The sequence below is a fragment of the Solea solea genome, chromosome 7 (genome assembly GCF_958295425.1).
Source record: "Solea solea chromosome 7, fSolSol10.1, whole genome shotgun sequence".
Taxonomy (NCBI): domain Eukaryota; kingdom Metazoa; phylum Chordata; class Actinopteri; order Pleuronectiformes; family Soleidae; genus Solea; species Solea solea.
The window spans coordinates 6634119-6656760 of NC_081140.1; the positions used below are offsets into that span (position 1 = coordinate 6634119).

General features: G+C 39.8%; 1 protein-coding gene across 1 annotated transcript in view; it reads right to left on the reverse strand.

The window, feature by feature from the left end:
* sez6b (seizure related 6 homolog b) overlaps positions 1 to 22642 on the reverse strand; it is a 168711-nt gene that overhangs the window by 52432 nt on the left and 93637 nt on the right. Inside the window, exon 4 of the mRNA XM_058633811.1 lies at positions 4581 to 4770. Within this exon, the coding sequence (XP_058489794.1) occupies positions 4581 to 4770 (190 nt within the window). The remainder of the gene's footprint in view (positions 1 to 4580; positions 4771 to 22642) is intronic.

Genomic DNA, 22642 nt, shown 5'->3' on the forward strand with positions numbered 1-22642 from the left:
CAGTATATTCTGGGCAGACATTTTGAATGAGAATGAACTTTATGATTTGTGTTGTATCCTTGTATGAGGGTTGCACACAAGAAAGTATCCAAAAAGTTGTGATTTGTTACCTTAGTGGCTGAAGGACTTTATAAAACCCCTAATTCAGACTGTCTGGCACCATAGCAGAGATTTAGCAAACTTCTAAGGCAAACAGGTAGCACTGACATTGAAATATCTGAAATACCAATTATGATGATAAAGCTCAATAGAAAATAAAATAATTGTCATTGCCATCTTGGCCATGATGGAAAAGCGCACTGTTGTGTTAAATAATCATGTTTCATTCAATTTGAATACCAAAGTGAGACATCATATTTTATTCAGACATTTGTGCCTGTATTTTAATTTAGAGTTGCTTCACAAGAATAAATAATTGACTTGTTATAGCCCAGTCTGCAAAACATCCAAGCCCACCAGTAGGCCATGCCCAGAACATTGGGAAGCACTGCCCAAGAGGAACGTATGGATTATGGAGCGATTGATGCCCCAAACTACCCACAGAACCAACTCCACAGAGACTCCCAGTAACTCAAAGCTTCCCATCACTCAACTACCCAATACCTTAATTAACACCTAGTCAGATGCCAAGTTGAATCCTGTGTCCTTTCCTGTCCTCAGATTTACAGAGTGAGTCTCACCAGGAAGTACCCACCTAATAGCCACTAGGGGCAATACGACAGGTTGCAAACATAGCTTACTTTGAATGGAATAAGCTGACATTTCAAGTTAATGGTTTCAATCATTTCAATCCCTTGATGATGAATTTTTAAATAATATTGTCTTTAAGAGGAAAACAGACAATTAAGCACAGCACATATGAGACTGACTACTACTGTCCAATAAGTGCCTGCAGGTGATGTCTATGAAAATCCAGTTTAAAAAAACTCAAATGACATCTGACATATTGCAAGTCCTGAGACTTCTACATGGAAGTTCAAGTCAATGGGACCTCCTGCATTTCCACCCCCAGCCAACACCTTTTCCCTTTCCCTGAATCAGCTGTTCCACCTAATGTCTTGTCAGTTCCTGAGGGCTTTCTCCTGATCTTTAGTCAATGACCATGGTGAATTGGATTATCAGGCTGACTGGACGTTCCAGTTTACAGCCTCCATTGTGCCAAGTTATACCCTTCAGCTGTGCAAGCCCCATTCCCCACTTCCCCACAGGTTCAGACACAGCTACACCTGTGAGGGCACGAATTTGCTGACTAAATGTAAAGGCTGCAACAAGAGGAGAACTTCTGTAGCGTGGTACAGACGTGTTTGTTTTCTTTCCTGTGCAGCTGAACAATAAAGAGATTACCCCGTGTTTTTTCATGCTTGACAGACTCGCCTATTTGTGTGTGCTGTGATTCATGCTAATTGCTCATACAGCAATAATTTAATGTGTGTGTGTGTGGGTGGGGGGGGGACTATTTGAAATGTCACCATAATTAATTAACATTGTAATTACATTTTCATCATGACTTAAAGAATATTAGATGCACACCCTTTTATATTTAATATGCTAGCTAGTTAATGGTTTATAATTATTGTAGAACGTAGACTTAGACTCAGCATGTAAGTCAGTATCGTGGCACCTCAACAGTGATGCATGAATCAAATGGAGGATTACAATCATTGTTTTCAATCAAGGTATTAGATGAAGCATACAGTTCTTCATTTCCCATCATCCGCTTCACATGTATTGTAATGTGGATTCTCACAAGGGTTTGAAACAGAGACATAGACACCAGAGTCAATTACTGTTACTCAATGCCAACATCTGATTCAAAACACTGTGGTTTTTTGGGGGGATTATATTGTATTGTATGACATGGAATAAAGCAGCAGATGTCTAAAGCGGTCCTCAACAGTATCTTTATTATATAAACCAAAGGTTTCTGCAAGAGCCTCAAGTCTAAGGAATCAATTTATAGAAGATATACTACAGATTGGGCCACACAGTGTTGTAGTGGTTAGCACTTTCGCCTTGCAGCGAGAAGACCCGGGTTCGAGCCCCAGTTGGAACAAGGGCCTTTCTGCATGGAGTTTGCATGTTCTCCCCGTGTGTGCGCGGGTTCTCTCCGGGTTCTCCGGCTTCCTCCCACAGTCCAAAAACATGCAATGTGGGGATTAGGTAAATTGGACGCTCTAAATTGACCATAGGAGTGAGTGTGAGAGTGAATCGTTGTTTGTCTCTATCTGTGTGTGGCCCTGCTATGTACTGGCGAACTGTCCAGGGTGTACCCCGCCTATCGCCCGATGTAGCTGAGATTGGCACAGGACCCTCTGGCGGAGGATAAAGCGGTAGATGATGACTGACTGACTGATACTACAGATTGATTGTTAAAAATCTAAAACATATAAAACAACGGCTCATCCTTTCATCATGCAACAATGCTATGTTAAATAATTAATCTTCAGACACAAAAATAACTTGGTTGTTTTAGGTAGAAACTGAACAGGCTTTTGTTGTCATGGTTACAATCACAAACACACAGAAGATTACAGGAGAACTGATGTTACACGTTCTCTTTTACTCGAATCATTATCCTCATCACCACTAAACTACATATTGTTGGTACTAGGGCTGTCAAACACTTTTCTCTTAATGATGATTCATCGCTAAAATTCAGATGTTAAATGTGATTAATTGCATTTTGTGATCGCATGATTACATTGCATTCATTTGCAATTCAAAGCTGTTTCAAAGTTGATATTGCAACCTTTACTAGTGTATTGTGATTGGGAATCAAATGCAAAGAAAGTTACCTAATTAACTTTTAGATTTACTTGATTTGTTTTTTATGTTAATGCAACGGCACTAATAATTTGCAGTTTAGTTGCATTCTCCATTTCATGCAGGCTCTCTATTAGGTTTGGGCTAGTGTTAAAACATAATGCAAACCGTCTAAAACGATATAGGCAGAGTGATTGAGTGACACAGAGACGCAACAGAGTTATTTTTCATTGTTTCTCAGCAGCGTTGCAGCTTCCATTATTCGTTTATTTCACATCCTGACTACGTGATTGATCATTTGAGTGGTATTTTCATCATGGCGACCATCAGCTATTTTTAATAGTCTGACACCAATCCTTCCCCCACACACATACACACACACTGCACACAAATAATGTGATAAAAAAAAAAAAACTAATGGTTTAAGCTTGGCCCTTTAATTAATCATGATTAACACAATATCACTGACAGCCCCAATTAGGATACAACAGGCCACTCACCAATAAAATAGAAAGTTTGTTTGTTTTGTTTTTTTGCCATGGAAAAAAAGACTAAAGTATTGTAAATCATCTCACACACTCACACAAATGAAGCTATACCATGCAATTACCATGGCCTGCCTTAATATAAGATGTTTAGTGGCTTCCTAAAGGGGTAAGAATAGGGATATGTTTAGGATTTCTGGTGGAGGAGGGGTGCTGTAGTGTGCATGTCAGATATTTCATATCGCATGTTCAACGTCGAACACAATCAAATGTCAGTATTGCCCGTCTCTCATTCCCCTCCACTTTCTGCCTGGCCTGCACTTTCCTTTCTCTGCCTGGGAACAATAAGTGGCACCAGCAACTCAATGTGATGAATCCTATCTCAGGCAACACATGCACTCCTTCACCGCTAAAGCAGTAAACACTGAGTGTATTGATGAGTAACCTTTGTTTCTGTATTCCAGACAAAAAGCCAGGCAGGGAAAGCAAGCTCCTGCAAGGGCTTTTTGAATGATGATGCACAGAATGGAGTATTTTCTGGGGAGTACACCGTATGTGTGGACAGTTTTAGCTCAAGGTGAAGGAACTTTAACTTGTATATGTGCGCCTGCAGACAAACCAATGCAAATGCACACAGTGAAGGAGGCTGAGAGGAGCTGAGAAAGGGATGAGCTAAAAAGCATACTACCAATTATTTAAAGGAGCTATATGCTATTTCTCTGCTGCTGAACTTACTTGTCAGGAGCATGTGGTGATGGTAGCAGGCCAAGAGCTATAGTCAACACTGGCAAGGCAGGAGGTTATAATGCACCCTCTAAAAAACTACTTCTTCACAATGCAGCATATTTTATATGGGTTAAAGCTTATTCCATTTTTATATTCTAAATATGTCCTTATTCAAATGTTGTAAGATCTAATTAAGACATGGTGTGTGTGTGTGGGTGCATTTGAGGTATTATGGGGACAAAAAGCAAGTCCCTATAATGCAAATGTATACATAAAGGCATGTTGTGTGGTTAAGATTAGGTTAAGGTTAACCCTGACCCTACACTATTTATGTATATTTGTGTAATACATATACCATCAGTGTAAGAGAGCAAATCATTCCCCGATCCTATTTAATGTTTAATAGTAAAAATATAAAAGTCATGGCATCTCATATCCTGAGTTTGTTGTACTTGCTTCAGAGTATTTCCATTTTTGCAGAACATATGACAATAAAGACCCTCATGGTTAACCAATCATATTTCCTGCTTTGGGAAAAATGCTATATGTCTCTGTGAGCATGTATGCATGCATGCAGATGGGTTTTATTCTGTGTTTTAAACTTACATTGGTATCTGAGCAGCACTGATCCACCGTGGGCCTTGGGGCTGTGCATCCGGATAGAGATCTGGTTGCTGTGGCTCCGTACCACCAACCCTCTCATCAGAATGGACTCGTTGGCCAGCATGGTGTTCTCCCCGTAGCCCACATCTTCAAACACCACCTTGTCTCCCTCAGATAGATTCACATTCATCACCTGATGGGAAACAGGACATAGGCATTTGTTCATTTATCCATGAAACAGAAACGCAACAAGAACAGATCAAGATTCAAGAAACAAGTTCAACTTTATCCTTTCTCAGCTGAGGATTTTCAGCCTTGCACAGGAGCACGATGATTCAGTGTTTAACACTTCAGAGCAGAGATATACAGTGCCTTCTTTTAAAGTGCAATTATAAGTGCAGCATAGATTGTGCAACCAATTCAATTTAAACAAAACAAACTGCATGAGCTGAGGAGAAAATAATGCTTGAACAGACTAATACATTAAATAAACTGATTCTCCTTCAGTTTGGCGGAAATTAGTCATGTATGGAAACCTTTCATTTTGACATCCCAAATCGCTTAATCCATCTCCCCTTTGTCTGGATTGGCTCATCCTGATACAGAAATAAATACTTTTGAATGACCAAATCTGAAATACCACTGCTTTAACTAAGGCTGCATATCCTACTGAAGGCTACTAGTTATAAAAGAACAACAAGTAGAATAGGCAGTGTGGGGCCAATCAAAGTGGGAAAAAAAATCCAAGTCAACTGTGTTTACAATTATATTTTTTTCTAAATTAGAGTTTTCCAAACCGCAGCAAAAACAACAAAGCACACTGAAGGCTTGCATGTTCTCCCCATGTGCGTGTGGCTTTCCTCTGGGTCCAAATAGGTTAATCGGACACTCTGAAATGGTGGATGTGAGAGTGAATGGTTGTTCATTTCCATATGTTTGACGTCAGCTGTGTGGAAGATAAAGTGGTAGATAATAAATGAACAAATTAAATGAGAATAAAGCCTGGTCAGGAAAAAAAAAATAAGTGTCTGCCACAACCATGCATATGTGCACAATGTAAATATTTCTATTTATATGACATGTATTTGTAGTCACAACCATTCATGGAGAAATTGCTCCCAACCCACTGACACACGGCAATAGCAGCCTCCCACATTATTCTGGGTCATTTCAAAAGCCGCATAAAAGCTATGCACAGCTTCTCCATTCAGAGTGGCAGCCGTCATTGTTGCCACAGCGAGCACTGTCATCATCCAGTCAGACGGCAAAGAGAGTTTTCTAATTTCACAACAGATAATGAAATACTTCTCTTATGAAAGAGCTGTGGGGCACATAAGTGCCAACCTTCACGGATTAAATTTCCATCTGAAGCTATTTGCACTTGATGTACCTATTATTTGCATGCACAGTTCAGGGGCTGGTTTGCACTTTTAGTGAAAAAAAGAAAGGTGCTCAAATGAAGTGAAGAGTGTTGACATCAGAGATTGAGACAGTGACCTCAAACTCAATGGCTCCAACTCGGTGTGCAGTGCCACATGGGAAGTCGTCCTTGTACAAATCACAAATATGAAATATGGAAAAAGCCAAAAGGACAATGTGGAGCTCAGTGATAGGCGTGATAACCGTCAGCTTGTCTTTGTCACTGTGTCTGGTGGAGAGCGTTGCTTTTATCAGCTTTTATCACAGCAGGTGCTTCTTTATTCAAGCGTTAAAAGGAGCGAGGCATCTTGTCTTCACATGTTTCTCTATAGATCATATCAAGTGTGTCCTACCTCACCAAGCTGAGAGATAAATCTACAATTCCCTGCACAGGGTGTTTGTTTGTGACACTTCACAGTATGCAAACATACAAACTAGGCATCAGATTGTTGTTGGGACAGAACACTGTGAATATACAGTACAAGTATTAAACGTAGAAAAGTATTCTTAGTAATAAATACTGCATAAAGTTCCTCTGCTAGCATTACTGAAAACCTAAAAACCAGCTCTGTTCCTAAAAATGGCATGTAGAAAAACAAGCGTTCCTGTCTTTGACCCGTCTTTGTGTTTATTTGCTACAACAACAGCAATAACAATCATGATTCTAATAATAATAAACTTTATTTTTAGGGCACTAAAAACAACGTACAAAGTGCTTCACAGCGCAACATCATAAAGTCCCTGACAAAATATAAAAGCGTAAAATCATAAAAAAACAGGCACAACACAGATGACTCAAACTGAGAAAAACTGGTAACAATTAAAACTGATTAGATACGACTCTTGAAAGAGGCCAGGGCTGCAAGATAAGATCACAGAAAATTGGAGAGGGCTTCCTGATGAAAATGTGTTTTTAAGCGAGACTTAAATGAAGACACTGACGCAGACTCAGCCTCATTCCCTCAGGCAGGGCAGGGAGGGACAAGTCAGGAAGAACCTGCGCTGTTCTTAACTGCTTCAAGTTGTAGTAATAAAAATTTCAATTTATAAAGAAAATGACGAGTGTATACTGTCTGTGTGTACTATGCACAAAACATGTTTTTAATGCATTGTAATATGATGTAACTCATAAAAGCTCCCGTTAGAATGCTAATGAGTTTTGTCAGTATATTACACACAACTTGAAGTGGTCTTTTTTTCCCCCTGTATTTAAATAGCATTATGATCGCCATGATCTCGATTCATAAGGAATCTTCATCAATAACGTCAATATCATCAATCTTATCCTCCATGCTGATGTCACCGACAGCAGGCAGCAGAAAGCCATGAATCACCGTGACTGGCCATCACAGTAATCCTGGTGTCACTAGATGGAGTAGCACACAAATTGTTAGCTGGATTTGTTCACTAATAATAATAATGATAATTAACAAAAGCATTATCTCTACTCACCTCTTAGCTTTGACTTTGCTTGTCAAACAAACAAGCAAACCCTTATCCTAATGCTTTTCATGTCCTGAGAGCATAAATAAATCAAGTTTATAAGAACGATAAAGCAGGTATCTGTAGCTCCCACACCTACTTTAACAAAAGTATCAGAATGTTAATGTGTTTGATACAAAGAGGGGTGTCTTTATGTGGTGAGAGATTGAGAGTGTTTATAAAAAGTGAGTTAGGTAAGTTAGGCTTTAGCCAGTTAGATATTGAGCATTTTTCTGTATTAAAACAGAAAACATTAGCATTTTTGTCTTTAAACATAGAACAAACTACTGCAGACATTGATCACAGTTCAGGTGAATACCAAACGTGCATAATCAGGCTAAGGAATGACCTCTACTATGCTGTTTCATTTAAAGTAATTGACTTACTGTCGTGTCGATAAGGTGGTTCAACATCCCCTAATGGTTCTTCACCTTATTTGCTTTCTGTCCAAGTGAGATGTGAATCTAGATAGCACTCTCACCTCTGTGTGTTAAGTTCAGAGCTGGTGGCTTATAGGTGTAACATTTAGGAGGGCTAATTGGCCAAAACATTGATTGTTTTTTTTGTTTTTTTCACCTCACCTTTTATATGGAATAAGCCTTTAGACAAGGGTCTGGGCTATATGGAGGCCACCATCTTGCACCACAATGTTGCTACAGTCTCACCATTAGATGTCACTAAATGTTCCACACTGGACCTTTAATGTAGCTTAGCAGCTATTCCAATGAACAACATGTTTCAGCAGACATGTGCACTGACTGTGCATGGTTTGCATAAGCCTTACTGTCTGGCACATTTATATTGCAGCTACCATTGTGCCTATACATGAGCATGAGCAAAAGATGTCCTTGTAACTGGCAAAGCGCAGAAATGATCTGTTGTGAGGATGAGCTGTTGCTCTGAAGCTGGAACCTTGTTTGTTGCAAACCTCTAAAGGTCACGATAGCCATCAATAAATGAAGTTGTCTGAAAAAAGAGAAAAAGAGCCAGTGTTTGTGTGTTGCCAACAATTTCCCAGTCGGGGATCAATGAAGTACATCCATCCTTCTGGTCATTTCAACACTGTAATAAACACAAGTAGTTACTTTATTCAGACCAAATGGAATAATCAGCTGGCATATCTGTCCGTAGAAAACCGAGCTGCTTAACCTGCACATAGCCTACCATGCACATGCTCTCTGTGTGTCTTTGTAACCAGCTGATGAGCCATACACAGATAGGCAGAAGCACAAGTCAGTGAGTTAGTGAATTTGTGAATCGAAAAGAGGAGTGGGAGCCTGCTTTTGCTAGCTTTTCTTCCACATGAAGGTAGCCGGCCTGCTGGAGCCAATCCCAGCTGACATAGGGAGAATGTGGGGATACACCCTGGACAGGTCGCCAGTCCATCGCAGGGCCAACATATAGACAGACAACCATTCACCCTCACACTCAAACCTACGGGCAATTCAGTGGCCAATTAACATCGGCATGCTTTGTGGACTGTGGGAAAACACATGCAAACTCCATACAGATTTGACTTCTCGTTTTGTTTTATCTAAATATTAATGTTATCCTATAAAGCAGAGAAAAACTATGTAAGGAGACTAATGGGCCCTTTGCACAGTAGCCGTTCTGGCATATTTCTGCTTTGCTTTGTTCATTTTGCGTCGGTCAGGACAGTGTAACAGTGACCCAGCATGCTCCCTGATTCAGAGGTAGCTAATGGGAACTCAGCCATCATTTATTTGATTATTTACAACTGTACGGACTGTATCTTGTCAAAATGGCCACTGTGTAAAGGATCTATTTTTCCAAACTGAGCTGTTCTCTTCTATAAGACACTGATCCCCGTACATTTTTAAACAGAGACAAGGACTTCCAAGTTCGATGCTCATGTCACACACGATAATAGATGAGCAATGCCATTGAGAACTGAGCCAAGTTGAACCGCTGATAAAGATAAATAGATGGTTAAGAGATTATGTTGTTAAACGTCATTGTCACATTTTCTACATGTAGTCATCCCTATTTCAAAACATCATGACTCATGCCATAGCCAGGGAGTCAGTGACTGTGTAACAAGTGCAAAATGAGGGAGGATAATACTGGTACCATAATATGCTGTATTTACTGCCCATTATTCAATTACAAGGCACTTAAAGTGAAACTTTACTTGCAGCCCACGTAAAGGAGCCTAGCCAGCCTGAACACAGTGACTCACACTGCACCGCACTGGCTTGTGTATAACAAGTTATAATGTGTCGTTAATGAACTCATAGACGCAGCATCAGGATAATAGTGAATAGCTGAACAAAGGGCATTGCCAAGTAATCACATTATGCCTTCAGCTCAGGGATAATAAAACACTTGAGGGAACATTGGGAGACATAATCCAATTTGCACTGGCACCAGCCCAGCTTCTTTGTGACTGTACCTCACAAACACAACCATGAGAGCTGTTCACCCTGTCTGGAGACTGAGTTATAACCCGGGCTGTGTAATGGATTGTATATACTTTGAAATCTGAATCCCTGGAAGCACTTACTTAAGACGCAATATGCGAGTATTACGTGACATATAATAATGAAATAGATTGATGAATTTGAACAATGATTTGTGTGCTTTCCTTGGTAATTCTTTCCTCGCTAATGCACATCCCCACGACAAAACACAGTGTTGTACATCTTAACCTGAGCCTGACTCCCATAAAATGAATTGTGTAATGTAGACTGTACGTGTATGAAACAAAATCATTGTTTTTAATTTGATCACACAGATTTAGTGAGTGAGAAATTTGAATGCTAAAAGGGTTTGGGAAACCTCACCAAGTCTAATCAAAATTATTAGAGTTATTATAAGTATTATGTACTTGAATATAATGTTTTTCGTTACATGAAGCTGATTAAATTCCCTGTACTTAAAAGGAGGGTTGTTGAGTGGGTGCAAGCTCTGTAAAAACATGGCAGTAACCACGGAAATAGATTTTAATCCACCACTTCACTTCTCAACCACATTAGTTTACTGTATGTGTACCTGAAGTATATAATCGGCACTTTACCTTTACTGTTGATTGTTGTTTTCACTTTTAAATCAGTACTTTGAAAAACAACAATGTTATAACAATCTTAGAAGTCAGGAGATGACATTCTAATTCCACCCCATCATTATGTCCAATTGTGTTATTCTGTTTTGTGAGGTGAAATTATTGGGTTACCAACTTCTAATGTCGGTTGATTTGTAGCAACAGGCAGTTTTTGCAGGTGCTGGATAGAAGAATAGCAAGGATAAAAAGATAGAGTAGCAATTTTTCAAATGAGCGGACGTGTTTGCACAGTTCATGAGAAGACAAGCCAGTCGGAGCGTTCCTCCCTTTTCTCTGAACTGTGATTGGAGAAAGTCTAATTCTCTCTCAGAATAAAGGCCCTTGTTCACTACCCGGTCAGACTGAGGGCCTTTCTGCATGGAGTTTCCATGCGCCTGGGTTTTCTATGCTACCCCAGTTTCCTCCCAAATTCCAAAAAACATGCAGAGGTAAATCACAGGTCAGACACACAAGACACCAAATCACAAAAACCTAGCTGATTTTTGTTGCTGATGATGTTATTGTTCTGCCTGTTTATTCTTTTTGAACAGAAATGATAGAAATGAAAGTAAGCAGTAGAATTCACTTGCAAAACTGTTCATGGGCCATTTTTTTGTTTTTGTTTTCAGTCATACTCTGACCTGTTTGCAACTGTCTCAGTTTACTTACTCTGCTGCCTCCAACTGTCTTGGCATAATATGAAGCACTTCTTTGTGCTGTGTATAATTCACCAATTCCAGACAAACAGCAATTCGACAATTTAATTGTTTTTTTTCTTATAGGTTGTGCACATCTAGAAATGCAAAATATTGACATATAGTCCGTCCTTTTGACACTGTTACATAACTGATCTATATTTACTGAAAAAATAATCCCTTCATGAAATAAAACCCCCTCCTGTCTCATGCTGTGTATAAAACAGTGAGTGCTGTTGTGTGAAGAGGAAAGTCTCTGACATCCATTTACTTTATAAAAGCAACAAATGACAGCTGAATAATTCAACTGACATTTCCCTTATTAAGTATAAGCTGACAACTGGGGGACGGCATGGAGGATGAGAGCAAAACAGGGACAGATGGAACCCTGGGATATGGTGTTGACTAAGGGATAAAAGCATATATATAGGAGTAAACACATATAGGACAAATAACATGGAGTGGAATGAACAGGAGTAATGTAAAATCATAATGAATGTCGTATATATTTATTCCCTCATGTTCTCCACACTCTTGTTGAAGTTGTTCTTTTATGTAACGCACACATCCAGAATAATAAAGAACTATCATCACACCTCCCTTCATCCACAAGGAAACTGTTGAAATTGAATCTTACATGTGAGTCTCCATGTGAGTTTTACTGCCCCTGTCAATACATTAACATACAGCATAATTCATGTGCGTTCACTAATGGGGCCGAGTGTATGGGCGTTTGTGTGTGCTAATTAACTACGGTAATTAAGAGGGAGGTGAGTAAATGATGTTGCTGTCGAGGGAGCATCTGTTCCAGCAGGAGAAGTGGGTCACAGTGGAGAGGAAACAGCAAAGGCCACTAATGATGGAAATTCAGGTTCTCTTTCTCCTCATTGACTTTCTGAACTGTCTTTCAATAACTGGGTTTCCATCCAACTTTTTCTGCATTTTTAAAGCTATTCCATTAACGCTTCAACCGGCAGGATCTCTGCTCTCTGCCAGCCACCAGATGAATTCATTTCATACATGACACATGATGCGAGTTCTCTTCTCTGAAACGCTGCACTGACATGTTAAGTTTTTAAGTTTTTCTGCAGCACTCAGTCAGTGGAAAAGTCCAACTCTCTCAGATCACTTGATTTACATTAATATTATTATTATTAGTGACTTATTGGAAATATGGATCAGTATCACTAAAGATACACTGCCAACCCCAAAGACAAAACACAAAAATGTCAGATGCATGATGCACATTGTCTTTGGACAGCGTCCAAAACTTACATAATGCCACAGCCCAAGCTAAAAAGGTTGCTGCGGTGACCCAACGCATAGCCCCATAAACAAAGCAGTTCTAGCAGGTCGTTGATTTCAGAGTAAGTTCAAGTTCACCGTTACTGATTGACCAGAGCCACTTTTTGAAGAGTGAAGTGCCATAAATTAGACCTTCCATCAAGCCACACAGTTCAAGCTATCGACCTCCCATGCCGACGGATCAGTATATTACCACTTCACATTAGATACCTTTAATTAACATTTATGCAACAACAAAAAAATATTTTGATTATATATTGTTCTTTTTTTTTTTGTGTGTGCAACAGGTCTGTTCTTGAAACAAACAAAGTTATAATATTTGTATGCTATATTAATTCATTAATTTCTTCTGCACATACTCACATGTTTCATCGACACAGGCGGATGGAAACAGTAACTGAGGTAACCAATGCAGATACAGTATTTCAGACTACATTTCCATTACTCAGTGAAATTAACGAGGACAGTTCTGACCATCGGCTGTCATGCATGTCTAATATTAAGATAGATGCAATAAAACAACACCATAACTCCTATGTGACTGGTTGATTGTCTCTCTATGGGTCAGCTCTGTTCAGGATGTAGCCTGCCTCTCGCCTACAGTCAGTTATCGGGTTTGGCTCCAGCCTACACATAACACTCAAGGATGAGTATCTTGAGGCTGGGATGGATGGATATGAAATAATTGTGAATAATAAATCCCATAGACACTGTAACTTTGTCTAAATCTAACACCCATATGCTTGTCATGAGTAATTAGAGTATTACATGTGCTGAAAATAACTGATGACAAATGCACTATTTCCTTCTACTATACGTAGACAGAACTCATTATGCAAAGATAACTCAAAAGGAAAAGGACAGATTTTAAGAGACATTTATATCCCAAATTAAGCCTTGGTGAAATCCAGAGATGCATAAGGATTGAGGATGTTTGTTTTACTACTATATTGAGTGGCATTAGCAGAGGTTTGCTCAATATTCTTGCTTTTTTTCGATTGCATGCATAGCCATTGTTATTATTAACAACTGTTTACATAGCAATCTATAAGAAGTGAGGCAAATGCTCTTGTTTTGCTTTCATGCCTTTCACTTATTTTCCTAGTAGCTAAATACAGTCAGCCTGGTCCCAAACCCAGCTTTAGATACATTTTCTCTTTTCCAATAGCCAATCACTGTAGCATCCAGTCGCTGTGGACAAGTGTAAATCACAACTCAGGATACAGGATACATTATAACCTCTTGTTCTTCACATTGTTGCAGCAATTATGGCTGAAGCTCTTGGAAGACATCCATCATCACCAACCGCCCACGTATAAAAAACAAGTTCAACATCAGACATACAATACAGCTAAAATGAAATCACTGATATTGTTGAATTTGGTCTTTTTGGGGTTTTTGACTAAACAATCAATTCTGCTGTAGTCTCTATAAACAGCTTCTGCATGTGAATATATAGAGTGTGTTGACGAAGAAAAATATTTTGGGGCAAAACATTTTTGATTTCTCTTTCTACATTGACTAAAATGAATCAAGTCAAATTATATACATAATAATAAAGATTAACCAAAAAAAACCTGCTTGTAAAAAATCCATTTGTCATATTTCAGCTACAACTTTATTGTCACATGCTGGTCACATGCCAAAATGGCTAATGTGCTGCCTCATAGCCAGTGGGTTCCGAGATTGGTACTAAAATGAGTTGATACTTATGTTTATAATAGTAGAGCCTAAGATAAAAACACATAATAATCATTTAAAAAAACCCTAACCCTGAATGATATAATAAAAAATAAATAAATAAATACATTAATTAATAAAAGTACTCGGGCCTGTACAATAAATTCAGCATTCAGATAAATGAGGCAATTATAAAGACAAATATCCACAGGTCCTTAGCGAGCAGAAAAACATATTTAATTTATCACATATACATACAAATTGACCATTCTCAGGCCAAAAAGGCAGGATAAAAAGGCCAATTTATCAACTAACAAGAAGCATACACATTGGTGCACTTCCAGTATTCTCAATAATGAATGACCACTATTCTGGACTACAGTTTCATATTAAGTGCAGTGGAATTCTTTCATCATTTTCCTGAATGATTGATGCAATAGATTGCACCCCTGTTTCTCGACTATGGAAAACTTCAATCTCACATTGGTGTACAAAGGCCGACAGCAGTCAGCAGAAACAACCAGGCATGATTCACCGTCACCATTAAATTTATAATAATTCATTGACAATACTTATGCACAGAGACCATTATAGACGACATGATGACAGTAAATACGTATTTATGCACTTTGACCTCCTGGAGCCGCTACCTTATCATGGTGGAGGGTTTTGAATGTCCCATTGAGCCCAGGTGCTCAGTTGTGAGGGCTTTATGCCTCTGGTAGGGTTACCCAAGACAAACAGGTCCTAGGTGAGGGACCGGACAAAGAGAGGTTAAAAAGACCTCTAATGAAGAATTACAGAAATTTACCCCACTCTCCCTCGCCAGGACGCGGGTAACTGGGGCTTCACCTCTGGAGTCAGTGCTAGGGGTGGGGCAGGATGGTGAGCACCCATGGTGGCCGGGCCCCATGGGCGGTCACAGCCCAAAGAGGCAACGTGGGCTCACCACCTGTGGGAGGGGCCAAGGAGGTCGGGTGAGGTTGAGAGGTTGAGACTCGACACACAGCTTGGGGTCTGGAACCAGTCTAGTTGCCTCTAGAGAGAGCTGCCGGGCAGGTGCATACTTATTGCCCCCCCTGACTGTTGGTTGTGCCTATATGCACTGACCAGCTGTTCAGAGTACCCACCCTTTTTGGAGTCACTGGAGGGGGTGCTAAAAAGTGTTCCTGCTGGGGATTCAATGCTTCAATGCTCACATGGGCAATGGCAGTAAAGGGGTGCTTTGTTGTACTGCGCTCATCACGGATTGTCCATAGCGAACACCATGTTCAAACATAAGGGTGTCCATATGTGCACTTGGCACCAGGATACCCTTGGCCAGTTGATGATCGACTTTGTAGTCGTATCATCTGACCTGCGGCCACATGTCTTGGACGCTTGGGTGCAGGTTGGGCTCTCCCCTAGGGATAGAGTGAGAAGCTTGGTCACCCTGGAAGGCTCACAGTAGAGCCACTGCTCATCCGCATCAACAGGAGCCAGATGAGGTGGCTCAGGCATATGGTTAGGATGTCCCCTGGACGCCTCCTTGGTGAGGAGTTCTGGGCACATCCCACTGGGAGAGTCCCCGGGGGAGGATCCAAAATTTGCTGGCCAATCGAGACATCTTAGCTAGCCTGAGTCTCATCTTGTGTCATCTCAGCCTTGGAATGCCCCGTAGGAGCTGGACGAAGTACTCAGGGAGAGGGAAGTCTGGGGTTCTCTGTTCAAGCTGCTGCCCCAGCGACCCTACCTCGGAGAAGATGTATGGTTGGATGGACCTTGTTTATTTTTATTCAATAAAGTTCTTATATGACAGTATGAGCAGGCATAAATTAGTCATATTTAAGTCATATTTGCAAAGCCAACAATAGCAAGTCTGTTTGTTACGTCACCTACCAGCTGTGTCAGCTGCTGGTACCATGAAACTTTGTTACAGTTTAAAAAACTTCAAAACCTGGGTTTAGCACTGAGATCCATCAGTGTCCAGACACACCAACATGCAGCTTAGGCATTACTTGGTTATAATTAAGGTTAGGGATAACACTTTGTTTAGGCTATCCAAATAATTGGAAGTCAATGCAGAATAAAACCTGTGTGTGTGTGTCACACAGCTGCAGCAGGAGGAACCGTGTCTTCCTTGCATCTCTGTTACTCATAGCAGAAGCTCAGTTCATGTCTTTTTGTTTTTGCTGTGTTTAGTGTGGTGTCAGTAGTTACACACTTTCAAATCAAATTCACAACTTGAAACAATGCAATTAACAAAGGTTGCAATTGAATACTTCCATCTTCTGTGCAAATCCACACATACTAGATACTGCTGTAATCCTTGACTTATCGCAATTCAAATTGCAGTCACAACATCTGTCTTATTAATAATAATAATAATAATAATAATAATAATAATAATAATAATAATAATTTACCCAAATCAGATTATTTACCTTTACTTTTCCTTTCTATCTAAGCTAATAATTTTCGGAACCATTTTGTTTATAAATTCAATTACTATTTATTTACACATCTGATACAAAAAGTGTGACTTTTATAAAGTGGAATATAGATGGCAGGGCATGGTTGGTGCGCTCACCAACTTATTTTGCTCGTCTCATCACCCTAAAAACAGCCCAGCCAATCACAGTAAATCATGTCCATAGCCTTATATACTATAGAGTTGTCTATATGGTATACAACAGCCCAAAATCATATACATGATTAGTGAGCAGAGTAACAGATCGAAAATTCAAAAACAGGGTTATTACGACCCATCGGATACAAGCAACAAGTGTGTATGAGATGGGTTTTAATCACAGCCACATGTAATGGTACTGTAGTGTACTACATGACCAGTGAAGTGATGGTAATCACACACAGCTGAGACTGAAATCTGGTGAGTCATTAAACAAGGACAGCATCTTTGGTTTATGCACTAGTTTTGTTGTTGAACAAGTATTTCTGCAGGCAGCATGAATGCTAATGGAGTATTAACACAGTCAACATTAGAGCAACATGTTTTTTTTTTCTCTTTGTGCATAAAAACCCATATCTCTCCCTGTCCTTGGGTCGCCCTGATGTCTTTGCTGCACAAGTTCCTCTCACACAAGAACTCCAGCTACAAACACAAAAGAGAGTGGCTCGAGATTACTCTGGCTGTTTGAAAGGAAATTGAACATTGTGACACAGCAACCAGAAAAGATGGGTTTTTTCCTCTCTCTTTCTATCGCACTCTCTCTCAGTTTTATTCCTTTACCCCCAGGACAGCGAGGTAATCATAGTTTCATGGACGACATGAATGCAGATGAGCAGGTTGGTCATCTGAACAGACGAGCGGCCCATTGAAGGTCAGGCTTGTAACGTCTGCTTTCACAAAGACAACGGCAACCTTGTTTTGCTGCATGGATAAAGAAGGAAACATTGAAAAGAAAAGAAAACTTCTTTTTCATAGTTTGTGAGATTTTCAGCACATAAATATCCTTTATACAATAAGTATTATACCTGAAGCCATAATAACTGCACCCTATTGTACACTTGTACAAAAACATGCATTGGAAGAAGGTCTATGTCTCACTTGCAAAAATATTCTAATCTTAATGTGAACTCGTAGTAAAATAAAAGTTGCGATTGCAGAATTGTGATAACTCCTGCTTATTCTGCAGCATTGCACTGCATGAAATCCCGCAGATACAGATACAGAAGTGGCCCTTCATTTTAAGTCAGTTTGCATGTCTCATATCTTGCAAAGCCCCACCCATATCCCTTAGTGAGTGTCATTGACTCAAGTTTTCCATTATATAAAGACACAGCAATGAGGAGAGAACAACTCCATAAGAGGAACAGGAGCAGGGACAGCTGTCAGGTAAACCTGGGTCTTCTGTATTTACAACACTAACTCTAAATTGATGTGGTAGCTTTGCAGTCACACAAATAAATAATGGATGTAACTCGTAGGTTCAGAAAGCCAATACAGAAGTGCCTGAAACCTGTTTTCTCTGGAATGGCCATTGGGGGTCACTTCACTGGCTGTAAAAAAGCAAGTCAATTTGCATTTAAATGAGCACAGAGCAGGTTACAATCATGAGCTCAAATCTGGCCTGAGCACAAACCAAGCTTAATATTATATGTATATGTAGTGTACGTATGACCATCAATACACACATACAGACAGGGATTCAAAGGTAGGGTACGTCTCAGTCACTGGTTCATCTCCACTGCAGGTGTAATGTCTGCTTTATAAATTATTGTCCCATTTAGAGTCAAATAGATGATAAAGCATGGCATGTTTGGGGGAGTCAGCCAATCCCACCCATCTAACGTCGTAGCTAAGTTAGCATGGTTGTTTCCAAAAGCAAAAAGCACAGATGTCAAAGGAGAATAGTCTAACGGCCTGGTTAAAGCTGACAGATAAACTGCAGTAAAACAGATAACCACAACTGTGGTGAGCAGAGAAGCATCTCCTCTTCTAATGGCTACTGCCACCACCATAATGAATTCCTTGAACTTCAGTGGCTTTTGCAGTATGCAGATGTGAATCCCCCAGAACCTTGTTTCTCAAACTGTGGTGTGTGTACGCAAGCTTCCTCTGGTGGTACTAGAGGAAAATCTGAAATACTGTTCTTCTGCGTATACCAGGTCATGTGATCGGGCTGGAGCTGAGGAAGTTTGCTGTAATCACAAAAAAAGAATTCTAAATTAAATAACAATAATTAGAGTCAATTTACCTCTCGCTCTATCTTCATCTAATTTCCCTATACCAGTGTAAGTATAATGTGAGGAAGAGGAGGATGATGAGAGCAATGATGCTATTGGGAATAAATCTGCCTCTTGTAAAAAGTCTGTAGCTGACTATTTACACCACTGTATGTTAATGTTAGCGATAATGGTGTTACTTGGAGAGTTCAGTATTTTCTCAGGTGGTGCTTGGTATAAAACGTTTGAGAACCACTGATCTAGAACATTAATGGAATGTGGTAGCACAGGAGACATGGAGCATGAATGAGTGTGCTTCATAACATGCTCAGTAAGTACTAGTAATAGATTATACATGCAGACAATATCAAATACACTGTTGTTGCAGAAAAGGAAAATACCAATTCATAAAATATTTTTTTTATGTCTCCTATTACTGAAAAAAATGTGTTAAATGTGTTAAAATCATATACTAAGAGAAATAGACCTAAATAAGTGTCTTAAAATGCCCTCAAAAGGCTCTGAAATCACAACTGCTCCGGAGGAGTGGCTCAAAAAGCAAAGGACTGTTGTGACTGCAGGGATGGAAAACCATTCATATACATTTAAATACAGCATGTCTCCTTTATACAAGTGCATTCTGCTTCAACATACTCCATTCACCCACTGAATCAAATGCTCATTTCCAACCGAACAGGCACTTACTTTGGCTTAGCACTTATCTTGTTTTAACATTCACCTTGGCAATTGCTGTTTCATTATAACCAGTCACTACATGGCTGTGAACAAGAGGGAAGAAAATGCACAAGCAGGGAAAGCAAATGATGGGCAAGTATGATGAAGGTGTGACAAAAAAACACACACGCGCACACACAATCTACTGGATGTATGGACAAAAGCAGGGTGGAATTCAAATTCTCATGCCTATTTATCATTGGAAATGGCCCTGAGGAGAATAAATCACACAGAGAGAAATAAAATATTTATTTTTTCCCCAGGGAAGTGGCATGCAGAAATTGGACTCCAGAAAAAAATATGAGAAAAACGGGAATGCTAAGACGACGAGTAAGCGCAAGCAATTTTCAAAGTAAACCAAGCACTGATTATTATCTTTCCAATTGGCTATTTATTGTTTGTCTCAGATAGAATGGTCATGGACAACATGTGGCCCCAGGACCGTATCTGGCCCGCAGACCAGCTTTATCCGTCCCCTGACTCCTCAAAAGGAATACAAATGCCCTCTAAAAAGCAATAAAAGGCAGCATCACATACCTGAGCATGCATGCTGATTACACATGGACATGCGTTGAGAGGTGTGCTATATTATAGGTGACAAGTGCATATATAGAGGTTTCTGTTCTTATTGCAGCATTTTTACATGAAAAGCATTAAATGGATGAAACATGGAATAGTCACACACAAAGTGTAATGTATCAGTGAGTTTACCAACGACCACAATAAGAAGACGTATTTCTTTTTTAAAAAAAGATGGATATTTTGTATCTCTTTCTATTGGGTACCCACATTCTACATTTTCTACATTTAAAACTGTAAATGTTACGCATGATTTTGTGGATTAGGATATGTAAATGAATTCACTCCCCATCAGCTCTATACAGAGTGCTGCAATAACTCAGCGCATAGTTTTGCTTTTTACTGCTGTGGTTTTGTTTAACTGCCCGTATAATGAGCTTGTTCCAGAGGCGGCCGTGACATCACCTCCACTGAGCTTCATAGACAGGTTTTCGTGATCTGTTCTCATGGCCACATCTTGGTAAAAGAGTTTCAACTTGGTTTCCTTAGCCCAGTAAATTTAAATCTGGAGCTTCCGCTTCTTTGCTGAATCCAATATGTCTTCAAGCTTCTTTCCACTTAAGTAGTTCATATCTTGTACTCTGGCCTTTGTATATCTGTTCTTGAACAGTTTGTTTGAATGGCAGATTATTGTGGAAGGTAGTAGTGACATCAATGATTGCTGTTTTTGGCATTTTCTTCACAGCTTCCACAGTCTTTTTCTCATCAGAAGCTTTTGAGTGTCTGCTCAGTAATATGTCTCTTTTTCAGAACATTCTAAATTGTTGTCTTGGCAATGGCCAGTTTTTGTGAAATGGCTCTGATAGATTTTTTTCTATTTCTGTTTCAAAGACAGCTCTCTCCCTTATGTTGGTATAACAAACAAATGTTTTTTGCAAGTGAAGCTCAAAGCTAAAAGCAGTACATGTGTTGATGCAGCACTCTTTCATGTAGGAACAATCAAACCAAAGACAACAAGAAACACCAATATTTTTGCTGATTTGGAAAATAAGCAGGTTTCTATTCTACCAACAGACAAACACACTTGGCCTCATTGTTGTAATCTACTAAGACTGGAAGTGGAACACACAAGCATGTGGAAATGAGAGTGAGGAGAGAAGGGGAGAGAGAGAAAGGATAGTCCACTGGGAGTGATAGAAGGTCCACAGTGTAGCTTGTAATAGAGGCTGCTGAGAGTGGCTAATTGAATTAGTTCACGGCAACAACAATTTTGTGAGAAGCCTCTTAAATTGCATGATTGTCTATGAGGAGGAGATACTTTGATTTGAGACTCCAGAAAAGAGGCTTCATGGTGTGATTTGATTCGTGTTTGTCAAAGAAACATCCCTGTAAAGCACCATGATCTTGACCGGCAAACATCTGTGAAAACAAAAAAGGGGGGAGGCATTTAAAACCACTCTGTGCCTAATTGTGGATGCATGTCCTGACAAATGGGATAACAATGTCCTGTTTTGTCTTCTGTATTCACCTCAAACCCATACATTGACAGTAGCTTTTACAGAGGAACTTGAATTCATTCTGCACTTTTTTCCCCATTCTCCTCGGTGTGAGGTAAGCAGAGCTGCCATATCTTTCTCTTGTGTCAATAAAATGTTACCACAAGCTGAGTTCTAATCGACTGAACAACTGGGAGCAGAAAGGAGCCCACAGGTAGCTTTATTTACACTGTGCATTCACTTCGGTCCTGACTTCTGACAGCTGCAATCGCTGTAGCCATCCCTCAAAATCTCAAACACTTTGGCTCTGTTAAGAAAAACCTTTCCTCATGGCATTAATGATCATTCTGTCACCAAGGAAGAAAACATCATAATAGTCTTTATTTTTATTAGGGGAAGTTTAACTAAAGGCTGACAAAACAGAAGTTTAAAAAACACAATATGAAACATTCAAGAGCAAAAAGGAAGTTGGCTGTGCATGTACTGTATACAGTATACATGCATATGGGTGTGTGTGTGTGTGTGTGTGCATGCATGTGTGTGTCTTCAAGTGGGGAATCAAAAGCCTTACGTGCAAGGCTGCAAAGAGCTGATAGCTGACCCATCAAGCGTGGCTCACCTAAAAAAAAACCTTGCCACATCAGAAAAACACCCAGTGGAGAAGATTTCTAAAGTGCAGTGCTGCACTGTGCACATCTAAAAGGCCTACTACATCCGCAAAAAAATGCCTCAAATCCTCAGCCAACAATGGGCACTTACAATAAGCGGAGGCAAAGGGCCTCACGGGAGAGAGAGAAGGGTAGAATATGGCCGTGTCTTTCACTCTCCAGTCATTCACGCTCAGGCTACAGTACAAGAACACACCTGGATGCTCATCTGTCAAGTTACATAGGTTCACTTCTGCCAACTCGGTTGTTGGGTGTGTTTGAATCACAATGTAAAGACAAGTTTGAGTCTCACTTTTTCTTTTAGGCGTTTCATTTGATGTCCTTTTTTAAAAAAAACATT